The following is a 16,050-nucleotide window of genomic DNA, read 5'->3' on the forward strand; positions in this document are numbered from 1 at the left end:
ATAGTTTAGATTTATTTAAATATCATTTCAATCTTTTCAGAGCTATACATTCACTGCTCTGTAATAGATTAAAAGCATAATTATTACTGTAAATTAAATTAGCTTTTTACGAAAATATCATGCGTGTTTTTTTTTTTTTTTTCAAAGTCAAAAAATGTGTCGGCTTGTCGAGTTTCTCAGAGTGTCGATTTACCGAGAGTCGAGTTTTTGGGGCTCTAAGGTTGATCATATGACTCTAAAATGTTAAAAAACTTAAAAACTCACTATTTTTTATCTCAAATTTAGAAAATTTCCCCTGGCAAGGCCCCCGTTAGGGCACCCTCTTCCCAATAGTTGTTATAAATCGGTGCCACTGGGAGTGCCTTTCCATGCAAGTCAAGTGCACTACCTTGTATAGTGCCGTAGCCTAGCTATAGCACTGCACGGCTCCCCACAAAATGGAACTGTAAAATTGTCCCTCACTTGAGGCAAGTGACATATTCTAATTGAAGCAGAGAAATTTGTGTACCAATTTTTAGATTGTTTTAGTTTGAAAACGCCATGTCACATATTGTTTGTTTGTATAAATCATACACACCAGAAAATATGTAAGTTGGCATTTTCAAGGCAAAAAATCTGAATTTTTTTTCGTTGGGGCGGGGGGGGGGGGCAGGCTCCGTGCTTTAACATATTCCCTAGACCCCGGTGACATCCGGCACCCCCAATAATTTTTACCAAGTCGGCGCCCCTGTAGTCACCTTCCCATCTACGACAGATTTCTTAGATAATGATATGTGTTATAGGAAATTAATCTAATACAATTTTCGGTACTTAACGTATTAACGCCCCTTCAATTACGTATTTGACTGTTTTTAAGAAATTTGGCGGTTTTTGAGGAGAAATTTTGAAAGACTTTTGACTTTAAATAAAGCGTTTTATTTTATGATTTTCGCCCATTTTTTTTCAAAAACCGACTAATTTCATAAAAACCGCCAAATCTATAGCTGAGGTATCGTTAATACATAAGTACCAAATTTTCTGTATTGATAACTAGACAATATACGTTAATATACGTTCAAAACATTTTTTTTTAATTAGACGAAAAATTTTTACCAATGAAGCTAAGTAATATTCGTATTGCTGTTCAATTTCTTTGTGCCAAAAGTGTTTAATTCCTTTCCTTTTATTTATTACACTCTTTTGATGAAGAGGGAACCCTTGTGTGCTTTGGCAGTACGTCTCTTGCTGTATAAGCAGAACACTATTCCTAAAAAATAAAAATAAATCATTGCATTAAACAGAATGTCAACAGGGGTGTTCCCATAGGGTATATACTCCATAATAGCCGTATACTTTCAAGCATTTTTTAGACATATAGCGTATGCCCTCAAACTTCAAAAATAATTCGAATTCGTAATGATCGCATTCACTTATTGTGCATAATGGATTACTGAGAGTATACCCGCAGAAAAATTGACGGAAACGGGGATATTTCGATAATTGAGAATCTGGCGCGGTCGTCTCATTTTTGGCGTAAATAATTTTATTTTGGTAACCCTTCTGATTTATAGTAACCCTATGCGAATAGATGTTTCCGATCCCTTTGTTTTGATTTGCAATGAAAAAAACCTCTCGCGCAGGCGCTGGAGCCAAAAATTGACGCCAATGAAGAAAGATCGCCAGATTCCCAATTATCGAAATATCCCCTAAAAAACTTTAAATGCAAGCCAAAATGTTCATATTTCAAGCATACCGAGTGAAAATTTTGGAATAACCTTTTTTTTTTCATAGAGGTGATAACTAATTTTTGAGAAAGTTATGACAACGTGATCTCTGCGTGCGTGTTTTCAAAAATCTTGGCTTTTTTTCGTGTGTGTTTTTAACATATGAAATAAACATACCAGGACAACAAGAAACAATACAAGTTCCATTGAATTTTTAAATCTGCCAAGTGAATGCAGTAAGACTGAATATAATATTGAAAATTCCATTAAAATTTAAAATAAACTACTAACTAAATTAACCAGTATTAAAATCTCCGTTATGTATTTCTCGCCAGGTTGCTATTCTCGCCAAGTGACCACGCTTTCGTTGCCTAATTTTTAACTGGATTTGAACTTACGACGGGCAGATGAACAACCTATTTGGAATGCATTCGATTATTTATGCATTAATAAAAAAGTTTTGCATTCATTTTCCATGATATAATTAAAGTTGTGTCTCACATTTTTGCATTCATGCTCCAAATTTAAGGCACAAATTTTGCTACTTTTTTTATCAGAAATATTGATGATAAAATCAGAAAAACTAAACAGTAAAACAATCTCTCATCTGTTTGTTTAATTGTTCCACGTTGCTACAGAGACATTTATCTATCTGATATTAATTTTATCTATTAATCGTTATTTGAAGTGCCATTTAAGCATGGCTTCACTTAATTCTGCCTCGAAATGGTTCGATGTTAAAACTTCAAATCGAGTTTTGTCTTGTTTCAAATTATGCCTACACTAATCAAAAGCATTTTTTGAGCAATCACGATTGCTTATTGTTCTCACTTGACCGTCCTTGATGTTGTGGTTCCTTTTCCAGCTTGGACCTGGGGTCTCTGCGGCACCACCGCCCACCGGCGCGGCTCCTCTGGTCCTGAGCACTGTGCCCCAGAATCCAATTCTGATGGACGGTGGCGTCCATGTCCTACACACGAATGCTCATACATATTCACACTCACACACGCGCGCGCCTTTACACACATACACACACACACACACACACACACACACACACACACACACACACACACCTACGTACACACACTTAAACGTACACACACACTCAACTTTACACACGTAACTAACCTGGAGGAGGGATATGCTTGAGAGGGGAGCCGTTCCTAGAAACAATAACTCCAATGAGTAGGGTCTTGTCGCAACTCGTGATTGCGAAAAACATAATTTGAATTCAAAGTTTCAGAATTCAAATTAGAATTCGAGTTGATTGGGGGAAGTGGGGGTCACAGTTTTCTTTTTTTCTAATGGGTGCGTTAGCCTTTAGCTAACATTGTGCGAACCTTTGATATGGCATCCAGTCTTTCATGACCGTCTAAACAACATGGGAGTTCTGGTTCTGTATTCTGTAAGAAATAAACTATTAAACTAAAATATTTCTAATTCGCCAAAAGGATTGGTTTTTTGATTGATTTTTGCAAGTGCCTGAAGGTTTGGTTTTTTCGTTGATTTGTCGAAAGTTTAAAGCAGTTTGGAAGCATTTTTGAAGTATGAAATCACAAGTGATGAAATGCCATTCACTGGTGCCATTAACGCAGAGCGCAATATTTAATTCGCTTCTTTACTCACATGTACTGACAACGATATGGTCGCTATCAAGCACAGAGAGCAATATTTAATTCACTTCTTAATTATCATGAGCTGGAAACGCGGTAGACAGCAAACGTAAGAATTCAGCTTGCCAGTAGAGTAGTACGCCAAAGTACATTACTTGCGACATCATAAAATTTCCACCTTATTTTCAAAATCGGACATTAAAAAAAAACTAGTATGTTGTGGCCATCACGAAACTTTCTTCTATATTTTTCCTTTTTCTGATCCCTCCCCATGCTTGACGAGGAAGCAATATTCCTAACAAAAACAAAACTACACATGCAAAAACTTGACGACCAACCCAATGTCTGAATTATTGTAAAAACAAAACAAAGAGCGAAAATGGAAAGTTACTTTAAAAGCCTTACTTGAATTAATTACAAATATTTTATTTATTAACAAACATAAAATGGCAACAGTTAAAAATTTTAAATCATTGAGATAATATTTCTGATCATTTCCATGCAATTAAAATCACGAGAAATACGCAGACGACAATCTATTATGATTTATCTTTCTTATTGTTGCATTAATAAAACTATTTTTATTCGCAAAAAAAAAAAAAAAAAAAAAAAAAAAAAAAAAAAATCAACACCTCTTGGAGCGATTGGAGTCAAAATTGAACCAAAGCCTGTTTACGTATGGATTCACATATATTCCAAATTTCAACCAGAACGTAGCATTACTTCTTGAGATAGGGCACTCACAATGGAAAAAAAGAACGGGTGATTGCGCTACCCCCCTTTTTAGCTGTTGACACCAAAATAAAATCAGCTCTTATACCCACTAAGGGCTACTTGTCAAAAATTTTTTGTTTGATTCCGTTAGTTATTTCTTGAGGTACAGCAGTCACAATTGACGACAAAAAACGTTCTATAATTCAACCCCCGTTTGAGCTATTGACACCAAAATTGAATCAGCACCTGCTCCTGTTAAGGGCAACATATGGACTAAATTTTGTTTGATTCCGCCAGTTACTTCCTGAGGAATAGCAAGCACGCGTAACTCAAAAAACGTCCCATTGCTCCACCCCCCTTGGAGGAATTCGCGCCAAAAAACCAATGGGCACAAGTTCACATAGGGGCACATATGTGTACCAAATTTCGTTCAATTTCATGCGGTAGTTTTTGCTGTAGAGCGGCCACAAAAAACTGGTCACACACAGGCGTGACACACATACACACACACACACACAGACAGACAGACATTTTCCAAAAATAGTCGAAATGGACTCAGCACACCTTAAAACGTTCGAATCCGTCAAAATTCGAAAATTTGCACGAATCCAATACTTTCTTCTTTAAATTAGATATAGAAGAAAGTAAAAAGATGAAAATTAAACGTTGGGAAAATTAAAGTTTTTCCTCACTCCATGTTATTATTATTATTATTATTACTTTACTTATTCTATCAATTTCAATGACTAAAAGTAGTACTTTTGACTGAAGGAACATACGTAAATACACAAAAATATATACATATATTGCTAAAATCATAACCCTCCCTTTTGACTCTTATTCAGTTAAAAAACTCAAGGGTTCTGATTTTTGTGAAGAAATTAGTGGATTCATTTTTATGTACATTGAAAAGGTTTAAACGAACTCAACAGGTGTGTTGTTGGTTCAACTCTATTAATATAGATTAATGAAATTAATTTTTTGATTTTTTTTTCCTTTCGAAAAAAAAAATGGCCCTATTATAATTTAGTATTAAAGCAAGTACTATCTTCATTTTCGGATTAAGAAAATTCATTTCTTTCTGTATTGGGAAGGAGGACGTATTGAAACCATAGCAACGCTTCTTTATCTTTCATAACTTACGTGCAGTTCCTGGTTTGAATGTCTGATTATTCAAACCGACATTGTCCGATCATTGAATGTCTGAATTTCGTAAGAAAAAAGCCTCTCTTTTTGGAAGTTATCCGTAATTTAATAATCTAGTAAATTTTAAAATAGAGATGGTGTTAGAAGTGGCAACATGAATGTTTATAATGTTACTATTCTGCATCTGGCAACGGTATTAACTATTTTCGATATCAATGTTCAGTGTTTGCAACCAAATAATGAAAATTCTTAACAAATTGCTGTGCGAAGCGACCGGTACTTGATATGATCTTTTCATTTAGTTATTGTTAACTACAAAAGTCACTTGTATAACATCAAACACAATGCAGGAAATTGAGGAAAATAACAAACTGGTGTCTAATGCAGACATGGAAAATAAAAATGAGCTTGAAGAAGACTCTAAAGGGATGACTAATGCAGGTGAAGAAATCAAGAATCAGGACATGCTGATGAGTGATGAAAACGCAGATGTATCTTCTAACGATAACTCAGATTCTACTTCGAAAGCTCCATTAACTAAGGATACCTCAAAATCAGTTAGAAAAAAGGTTCTAGACCCCAGTCATCCATTGATGATAAAATATCAAAAAGACTTGAGAGAAAGATTATTGAGTCTTCTTCAAGAAACAGATGAACAAATTATTGAACTAAACAGAACTGTAAACGCACAAATGAGGGAAAGTTCACAGCTCAAAACGAAGAGCTATGTTCTTCAAAAGGAGGTTAAACTAGAGGAAGAGAAGCTGCAGAAGTGTTGTGTGAAGTATGAAGAGCAAACTCAGAAGAAGCAGCAGTTATTGCTCAAGTGTGAAAATATCAGAAAAGATGTGGTTACCACTGAAGAGAAACGTACTGATGAAAGGAAAAAAGACACTGAATTGCAAGCAAGGTTAGAAGATCTAGCTTTTGAAGTTGTTCAACTAACCTCTTTACGGATGGAAACACTGACAGACGCAAAAAATCTTAAACGTGCTGTTGAGAAAACCACCAAAGACAAGGAACAACTTGAGCTCCAGAAGTTGAGACAGGATCTGTTAATATCAAGGCTTGAAAATGATAAATATAATTTGGAAGATAAAATTAATCTTTATAAAAGACAGTGGGCTATTAAAAAAGAAGAAATAAACGACCTGAGGAGAGAATTAGAGGCTGCAAATATGGAAATGCAGACCATAAATTTTGAGAAGCAGCAAATTGTCAGTCAATGGCGGCAAAGTTTGGCATCACTGGAAAAGCACGATCGAATTCTATCTGAAATTCGTTCATCCGTGAGCACATTTGAAGACACCCTTCAAACCTTGAATACGGACATAACAGTTCAGAAGAAAGCTGTGCGCAAGGAATTGGAAAGGAATGAATCTCTCACAAGTCAGTTACGGTTTCGAGAATCAGATATTGCCAGCGTCCGCAAAGATCTTTCGAATTCTGATGAACGTTCCAATCAGATGGAGGAAAATTTATCTCTCGTAGAAAAAATAATTGAGATTACGCAAAATGAGCTGAATTTCTCAAATGATAAAAAGATGTCGTTAGAAAAGGAACTAGAAAGTAGAGAAAGACTTATTGTGAGAGCTTGGCAACTGCAGAAGCAATTGGAAAAGAAGCAAATGGATATTATACATGACAAAATCACCTTAACAAAAGCATCAAAGAATACAGAAAGACTCATTGGTGAGGTAAGGAAGTCCATACTGCTGCTGGAGCAAAAAGGTTCCAAGAAGGAGGACGAAAGGGAGAAATTGCTTTTGAAAATGGATGATATTTCTACCCATCTGAGTAATTTAAAAAATACTGTTGATGAGGTGCAAAAAGAAATAAAAGAAAGAGACTCTCTGCTAACTAAAAGTGAAGCTGTTTTACTAAAAACGCGAGAGAAGATGGACTTGAAGTATGCACAATTTAAAACTCTGGAAGGTGAGTTAAACGAGCTGATACAATTAGCAGGAGGTCAAGAACTTGCTCCGTTTGAGAGAGAGATAGCCCATTTGAAGAAAGAAATTGGTCTGACTGATCAAGGAAAACGAGAAATGGAAGTAGAATATCTTCGTTTTCAGCGAGAACTTTTTTCCATATTTAAGCAAAGTACTCTGAAGCATGGGGAAAATGATATGTACAAGAAAAAGCAAGTCATTATGGGAAGGAAAAAGGTGCAGTTAGAAGCTGATGTAGTAAAAGAAGAGAAATGCATCAAGGAAATTGAGAAGAAAAAACAGTCCGTGGAAAAGGAGCTGTATCACATAAACAAACTTCTGCATCAGAAGAAAGAATTCCAAGAGGCTCTAAAACAATCGTCTGATTTATCGAGAGATGATTTTGTTAAGACATTGAAAGAAAAGGAAATGCATTACCTCCAAAAGCAAAGCGAACTGGGATATTTTCGGAAGAAGAAGCGAAAGCATTTCCGCAAATTAATCGATATACAAACCGAAATACTCAACTGGGAAGGTAAAGTCCACTTAGCAGAGGAAACAAGAAGAGTTTTGAAATCAAAGGCAAATCTTGAAGACTTTTCGAATTTAAAAAGCGAAATTCGACGGTTCAATGTCAAATTGGATCAAATCAAACGAGAACAGGAAAGCTTAGTGAAGCAAATGAGCAAAGCTGTATATAGGCACACAGCTCTGTTTATTGAAGCTGATAAACAGGCATTATTTGGAAGGAGGAGAAAAACTCCCGATTATGTACAGACCAGGATAAAGTCAAATTTGAAGAAGTTACATGAAAATAAAAAAATATTGGAGGGCTTCAGAAAAGAAAGGGATTCTTTAGCTACTGCAGAAACTCGTCTTAATGATGCCATTGATGCTGAAAATCAAACCACTTTGGATTTTATGAACAAAATAAGCTCTTATGAAAACAACACAGACAGGAAACAACGAGAAAAAAGACAAGCTGTTCTTCAGCTTTCCTTTAAGCAAAAGAGAACGAAGCTTTTACAGAAGGTTCTCGACAACACTTATATTAGAGCGGTTCGGAACGAAACGCAGAGGCCTACAGAAATCCAAAAAGTTCAAAATGCATTGCGCACTATTCATGTCATTTCTCAAGCAGCTATGAATGAATATCATGAGTTAACCAAAGAACTTGGTAAAATAATTGACTATATTTTCGTGTCCAAATATATTTGAAATCTTTCAGTTTTGAAGCCTAAGTTATGAATTTAATAAATTTCTAGTTTTAATTGCAGACTAGCTGCGTCGCCCGGCTTTGCACGGTCTACCTCGAAAATAAAAGTTATGTCAAGTGACGCCTGTTCAACCCTCAGGATTGGACAAAAAGAAAAGAAAAAAAAAATCAGTGAAATTTTGCAGCAGATTGCGGAAAATCCCCAAAAGGTAAACATTTTAAATCCCCTGATTACAGGAAAAGCCTCAAAACAAAAACAAGAATATTACCTGTTCATATTCGAGAAAAAAAAATGGCAACAAATCTTTCATCTCAATGATTTTCTTCACCCGATATACATTTTAATAAAAGCTTTGTTGCGGAAAGTTGAGATGAAGCACTGAATAATCATTTGAATGGAGGAAAGCCTTCGAAAAATAGGGATTTGATTTTGAAATCTAAGAGTCATAATTAATAGTTTTTAATTGACATCTCCGCTAATTATTATCGGAGGATTATGTTAAATAGCCAAACATGAAGACGGGAAGATGACGAATCCATCGATACCTGGTTCGATGGTCAGTTCACTGTCGTTCGGGAGAAGAAGCTCGGACATAGATAGATAGATACTCAGATTTTATATGTATAAGACTAGCTGCGTGCCCGGCGTTGCACGGGCTACCTAAAAAATGTAAGAGCAGTCCAGTTGATGCTTTTGTAGTACACTGACACTAGTTTCTAACGCGTTAAGGAATAAATAAATGCGCGTAAAGCAAGGTTTAACTAAGGTTAGGTAACTAAAAATTAACTGCATGTAAATCACTCATTTACTTTACGACGTGCACGGTCCTCCTCGAAAATGAAAGTTATGTCATGTGACGCGTATTTAACAATCAGGCTTGAACAAAAAAAAAAAAAAAAACAGCAAAATTTTGCTGCAGATTACGGCAAAATAATCGAAAAGTAAACAACTTAAACACCCTGATTACAGGAAAAGCCTTAAAACAAAAGTCTAATTTTATTTCTTTATATTCGAGAAAAAGAAATGGCAACAGATCTTTCATCTCAATGATTTTCTTCACGCTGTAAATTTTAATAAAAGCGTTCATCCGGAAAGTTGAGTTGAAGCACTGAATAATAATTTGAATGGAGGAAAGCCTTCGAAAAATAGGGATTTGATTTTGTAATCTAAGAGTCATAATTAATAGTTTTTAACTGATATCTCCGCTAATTATTATCGGAGGATTATGTTAAATAGCCAAACATGAAGACGGGAAGATGACGAATCCATCGATACCTGGTTCGATGGTCAGTTCACTGTCGTTCGGGAGAAGAAGCTTGGACATAGATAGATAGATAGATAGATAGATACTCAGATTTTATATGTATAAGACTAGCTGCGTGCCCGGCGTTGCACGGGCTACCTAAAAAATGTAAGAGCAGTCCAGTTGATGCTTTTGTAGTACACTGACACTAGTTTCTAACGCGTTAAGGAATAAATAAATGCGCGTAAAGCAAGGTTTGCAAAACACCAGTAAAACATATTTTTGCCAAAACACCTCATCAACGTTAATAATCGTTATCAATGATACAAGTTATGAGTACATTTTCAGTCAGCACAAAAGGGGAAAATATATGCATTATCAACTATAATCTTTACTCACGTTAAACTGAATTACGTCTGATAGACTATATCGGAAATATTTATGCACAATAACAATCCGCTTTTTACATAAAATAGTCTACTACCCGGCGTTGCCCGGGTGTTTATTAATGCAACATACCACTCAGATAAATATTTGGATGGATTATATCCACATGGTCGTACAAGAATTACATCAATCCGTTTTCCAGGTACAAACCATCAAAGAACTCAAATAACTTGTAAATCACTCATTTACTTTACGACGTGCACGGTCCTCCTCGAAAATGAAAGTTATGTCATGTGACGCGTATTTAACAATCAGGCTTGAACAAAAAAAAAAAAAAAAAAAAAAAAAAAAACAGCAAAATTTTGCTGCAGATTACGGCAAAATAATCGAAAAGTAAACAACTTAAACACCCTGATTACAGGAAAAGCCTCAAAACAAAAACAAGAATTTTACCTGAGCATATTCGAGAAAAAAAATGGCAACAGATCTTTCATCTCAATGATTTTCTTCACGCTCACATACATTTTAATAAAAGTATTGTTGCGGAAAGTTGAGATGAAGCACTGAATAATAATTTAAATGGAGGAAAGCCTTCGAAAAATAGGGATTTGATTTTGAAATCTAAGAGTCATAATTAATAGTTTTTAATTGATATCTCCGCTAATTATTATCGGAGGATTATGTTAAATAGCCAAACATGAAGACGGGAAGATGACGAATCCATCGATACCTGGTTCGATGGTCAGTTCACTGTCGTTCGGGAGAAGAAGCTTGGACATAGATAGATAGATAGATAGATAGATACTCAGATTTTATATGTATAAGATAAGAGATCAAGCATGAAGAATCGACAGTTGCACATACAACATTCTCAATGCCTCTTTAACATAAGCTGCAATTTTATTGCAGCTTATTTTTTTATAGCTGCTTTCTTGCTCTTCGAAAGAAGACAGATTGCAATCACGAAAATGTTTTCACCCAAATTTCGGCCAAGGCCAAAGTTTCCAATTTCTTTACTCTCGAATGAATATTAACTTTAACTATAGCTAGGGCAAACATAACCGGGCAGTATTGTGAATGCTGCGCGACGCTGGTATTTATACTCAAATTTTATTTATAAATTCAATTTTGGTAATAATCTCTCTCCCTGCTCACCATGTCCCGTACGAAAACTGGTAGAAATGCCATTTTGCTCATGCTCGTTCTTACATGGAAGAATAAAATAATAGTTTAAAAAACTAAAAAAACCACGCTTTCGTAGCAAAATGAACTAAAAAGTGAAAAATAATCTTTGGATGATAGTAGTTGATCAATCACTTAATTTTAATACAAAAAACCATGGGGTGCTGTCTATTTACATTTTTGCATGGACAACAAATGGAAGAAATTCAAGGCAACTGATAAGAAGCCCCCCACGCTTTTTTGTATTGCATTAAAATTAAGTGATTGATCAACTACTATCATCCAAAGATTATTTTTCACTTTTTAGTTCATTTTGCTACGAAAGCGTGTTTTTTTAGTTTTTTAAACTGTTATTTTATTTTCTTCTTTTTAGTTTAACTTGTTTTACGAAAAAATATCGATGTATGTGTGCGGAAATCATATCTACATTACTTTGAAAATTTGAGATGCAACAAAAGTTTTGTTCAACAATGGTCTGATCAGCAATGAATTTCCAATTGAAGGCTCACCTAAATTTTGGCATGAAATTAGTTAAAAACAATTATATTTCATGTTCTAATTACCTTGGAACATTAGAACAAATTTTGCCTGATGCAGAAAAATTCAAAGTTTCTGTAGATATTTTTAAATAATTTTTGCAAGCATTTTTTAATGTATATTTTTAAATTTTTCCTTTTTCACATTGTTGGATTTATGCCAAAATATTGATTAAAGATGAAGGAAACTAACAATTAAAAGAGTTAATTAATTAATTTGATTATAGAATGTTGCATTGTCATCGGGTCTGAGGTCGCGTGCCAAATTTCAAAAGAATCCAATCGCAGGAAGTGGGCGAAATTTGAGCTGCAAGATTCCGTTACAAGATACATACATACATACATACATACAGGTGAAGCTAATAAAAGCGTGTTAAAAAAAGAAACATACCGATGAGGATACATGATTGTCAGAAATAGTCCTCAAAGGTTGAAGAATTTGAATTAGATTGAGTCCAAAATACTGGTAAAAAATTTTCTTCCTTTTTTTTTTTTTCATTCTTTATAGGACTCGACCGATGCATCGGCGCCGATGGTTCAACAATTTAGCCATCGGCATCGGCATCGGCGGCCGATGCTAACTTGCAGGAAACATCGGCCCATCGGCCTTAAAAACATCGAAAAGCCGATGGAATTGGCCGATGTTTTCGAAAAAAAAAAGACCTTTTGCTGTTTTACTTTTTAATGCAAAGTAAACGGAGTTATTGTTTTCATATAAAATTGTTTACTTAAACTTCAGTATGAATTTCTATTTTAGTCACCCCTGAAAGAGTTTTTAATACTGCATTCAGGTACCAAACAAGTTAATTATTGTGTTGTTTATTGAGGCTGGATGTACATATGTATCTTTCATAAGTCATAGCTCAAAAATAGTAAGCTGTAAAAGGTTAAAATTTCGCATGTGGAGTGTGCGTACGTTCCAGTTGTGCACTTCCCTTTTTGTTTTCGATCGGGTGTTCTAAAAACCTATATACTATTTTTTTTTTTTTTTTGTGGCTATGAATTACTTATTTAAATACAAAACTAATATAGCGTCTCAGATTGACGATAATTTGGCGTCGATCTATAACAAAAGAATCGACGCACCAAGAAGGAGTGATCCGATTGAGACGAAAATTGGTGGATAGGAAGACAATGCACAGAATAGTAAATGATTAAATTGTTAGAACAATTGAATAATTTATGTCAGAGTTACAGTAACAAGTTCAATAAGGTATTGACCCGCCTCTAGCCTAGGTACAAGCTGAAGCACGACGTGGGAAACACCGATGAAGCTCCCGGAGGTTGTCCTACGGTATTTCCGGCTAAATTCGCTCCAATTGCCGGACCAGGTTAACAATATTCCATCCCATCATATCCCAGACATGCTCGATGGGAGAGAGATCTGAGAATCTGGCAGGCTACGGAAGAGTTTGACAAGCTTGCAGACAGTTCATAGCAACATGTGCCGTAAGGTTATCGGGCATTGTTTTGCTGAAAACCAGCCGAGGGTACTGCAAAAGGAACGGCAGCAAAACAGGTCTTAGAATGTCGTCGACGTAAAACTGTGCAGTAAGTGTACCTCTAATTACGACCAAAAGGGTCCAGTTATCAAAGGAAATATCACCCCAGACCATAATGCCTTGTTGAGGGCCAGTGTGGAGTGCAAAAGTGAAACCAGGATCCCTCCTCTGCCCTGGGTGTCTCCTAACACGTCTTCGATGATCGTCATGACATAGTTGGAAGCGGGATTCGTCGCTAAAGACACCAAATCCCCAGTCGGCACCATTCCAACCTAATCAAGCCATGCACCACTGTAATCCAGTGTTGCCAGATTGGGGGAATTTTCCCCATTTTGGGGAAATTTGGTACTCTCTGGGGAAATGGGTTTTGAAAGGGAAATTTCGGGGAAAATTCGGGGAAAATTTTTTTTCTTGGGGAAAACTTGGGGAAAAAAAATTGTAATTTAATTTGCGTTTTGTATCAGACAGGTTGGTTTAGCTTTGCTCAACGTTATGGAATTCGCATTTCTTATTATGTGGAATATTATGCTACGGAATTTGCATTAATAGTTTTATGTGAGTTACTAGTTGATACATGAAACAGGCAAAAATAAGTGTGATGAAGAATGTTCTTGGATAAATATATATATAAATCATAGATTAAATGCACATACAGAAGCAGAGTAGAGAAAAAATATTTGATTATTTCATATCTCTCGGCCAGTCGCTTGTATTTATGACTAGTGGCACCCGCAGGGCTTTGCCCGTAGTAGAAAATTAAAAGGTATTTTGGTTTCCCTGTATATTTACAAATAATGCATGATGAATTTTTCGCCAATTGGCTTGCCCACGTTACGGTTCCACATTATGATAACTTGGTAATTTAGTCGTCCATCTTATGATAATTTTTCTCAGGAAAATGTACTTAAAATTAGAATAGAAAAAGAATAATATCGAATTTTCGAAAAATCGCTTAAAGGTGTACACCCCATGCTACAAACTGATTCTTTGCCAAATTTCATGAAAATCAGTCGAACTGTCTAAGTGCTATGCGCGTCACTGAGATCCTGACAGAGAGAGAGAGAGAGAGAGAGATCCGGAGAGAGACTTTCAGCTTTATTATTAGTAAAGATAAAAAAAGGTAAAGACAAAAAAAAAAAAAAAAAAGCGAAAATGGAAAGAAAAAAAGTTGGGGAATTTTATACGAAAATTTGGCTATTTGGGGGAAAAAAATTTTCAAGAGACAAAAATATCAGAGGAAGTCGATTCATTTTGTGAAAATATTAGTGGAAAAATAATTTTTTAACTTGGGGAATTTTGATAAAAAACATCGCTTTTTGGGGAAAAGTTGGAAGGGAATTGGGGGAAATCTGGATTTAACCATTTGGCAACACTGCTGTAATCTGGCTCGGCAGTGTGTAGGCGTCAGTGACAGGTGGCGTAACGGTCGGTGCGAGCGTAGATTTCGTTGTCCCAACCGTCTGTAAATGGTCATGATGGACACTGGTGTTTGGGTTGAATGTCTGATGGTTCATAGAGCTGAAGAAAACGCTGTGACAGCTGATCGGACAATCCCTCTGTCATCATGATCTGTTGTGACCCTAGGTCGACCGCTACCATCCTGACGCTGAATTCTGCCATTTTCCACCCATCCTTTCCAGCATCTTCGAATCGCCGCATCGCTTCGACTCAAATGACGAGCGATTCTCCGATTTGACCAACCGGCCTCTTTCAATCCAATGATGTGACCTAGTTTAAACTCTGACAGTTGACAGTTGCTCGTAATGAGCACGAACCATGCGACGAGGCATTTTTAAGTTGTTGAAAGGTAATCTGAATCGCAATCAAACCGAAAGTTTTAACAACTATTGAAGAATTGCTCTGTATATACATCTGGATGCGCAGTTTCGATGCGCTGGAGATCAAACTATCCATTCATTGGGCACCAAATTTTAATCATTTGCACATCTGGTCAAAACAATCATGCATACAAAATTTCAAATCAATCGGATAATTGATTTCTTGATGCTTCGAGTTTTTTTTTTTTTTTTTTTTTGTTAGAGTGTATATTGCCGAATTGGAGACCATGGAAACAAATATGAGATGGCGAAGCCGGTTTTTGTGTCATTTTGTTAGATTCCCGTTGAATCGATGGTAATTTTTAGAACACTCTTGCGTGCCCCACCTCCCCCTACCTGTATTTCTTATATTAAACTCTAGTTGCATTTCCGAGTTGTTTAAAACTAACACCATTCATAAAATTAGAGATTTTTTTTTCAAACGTAATCTATTGTTTAGGAAGAATTTAGAGCATTAATGTAAGAAATTGATTAAAGACGTTTTGAATGTTTACATAATTCGGAAATCAAAGAGTCTTTTGAATTTTTTTCTTCGGAAGTGCTGAAGTCGACTCAGAAACTCTTACGAGGCGTTGGTGGTAGCGGTTCTGTACTAAACAAATGAGGCCGAAGGGAATGAGGGAACGAAGTTTAATGTTGTGAGTTCCTCCAAAATCAGCAGGTGACCCCCGCCCCTTAATCGTCGTTTCAAGCATTTCTTAAATATTTAGTGATTATTTATTTTGCTCAAGAAATGTCATTTTACGTATTTCTCATTCTTGTTTCATCTTTATTTCGTAATTAGCCATCTTTTTTGCATCATTTATAGCGATCGATTTTTTTTCTATTGTAAGTAACTATTTTCATGTATTTTTATAAAATCAATGAACGAGTTATTTTCGTTTTCATCATATATTTAATAATATGTTATAGAAAAGTTTCAAGGATTTTCTATTAAGCAATTATTTAAATTTCAGCAAATTCTTGTTAAATTGAAAAATTTAATTTCAACTTGTTTGTAGTACTTCATAAAAGATTTTAAACAATCAAATTGTT

At 35.5% G+C, this 16,050-nt stretch overlaps 1 protein-coding gene across 1 annotated transcript; it reads left to right on the top strand.

Annotated features, from left to right (window-relative positions):
- Nucleotides 1-5,523: 5,523 nt before the first annotated feature.
- Nucleotides 5,524-8,328, top strand: LOC129219950 (coiled-coil domain-containing protein 40-like). The gene is made up of 2 exons (XM_054854265.1): nt 5,524-6,876; nt 7,279-8,328. Exons 1-2 carry the CDS (start codon nt 5,524-5,526, stop codon nt 8,326-8,328), a joined length of 2,403 nt encoding a protein of 800 aa, XP_054710240.1.
- Nucleotides 8,329-16,050: the final 7,722 nt, after the last annotated feature.

The sequence above is a fragment of the Uloborus diversus genome, chromosome 4, assembly GCF_026930045.1.
Source record: "Uloborus diversus isolate 005 chromosome 4, Udiv.v.3.1, whole genome shotgun sequence".
In the NCBI taxonomy this organism is placed as follows: Eukaryota; Metazoa; Arthropoda; class Arachnida; order Araneae; family Uloboridae; genus Uloborus; species Uloborus diversus.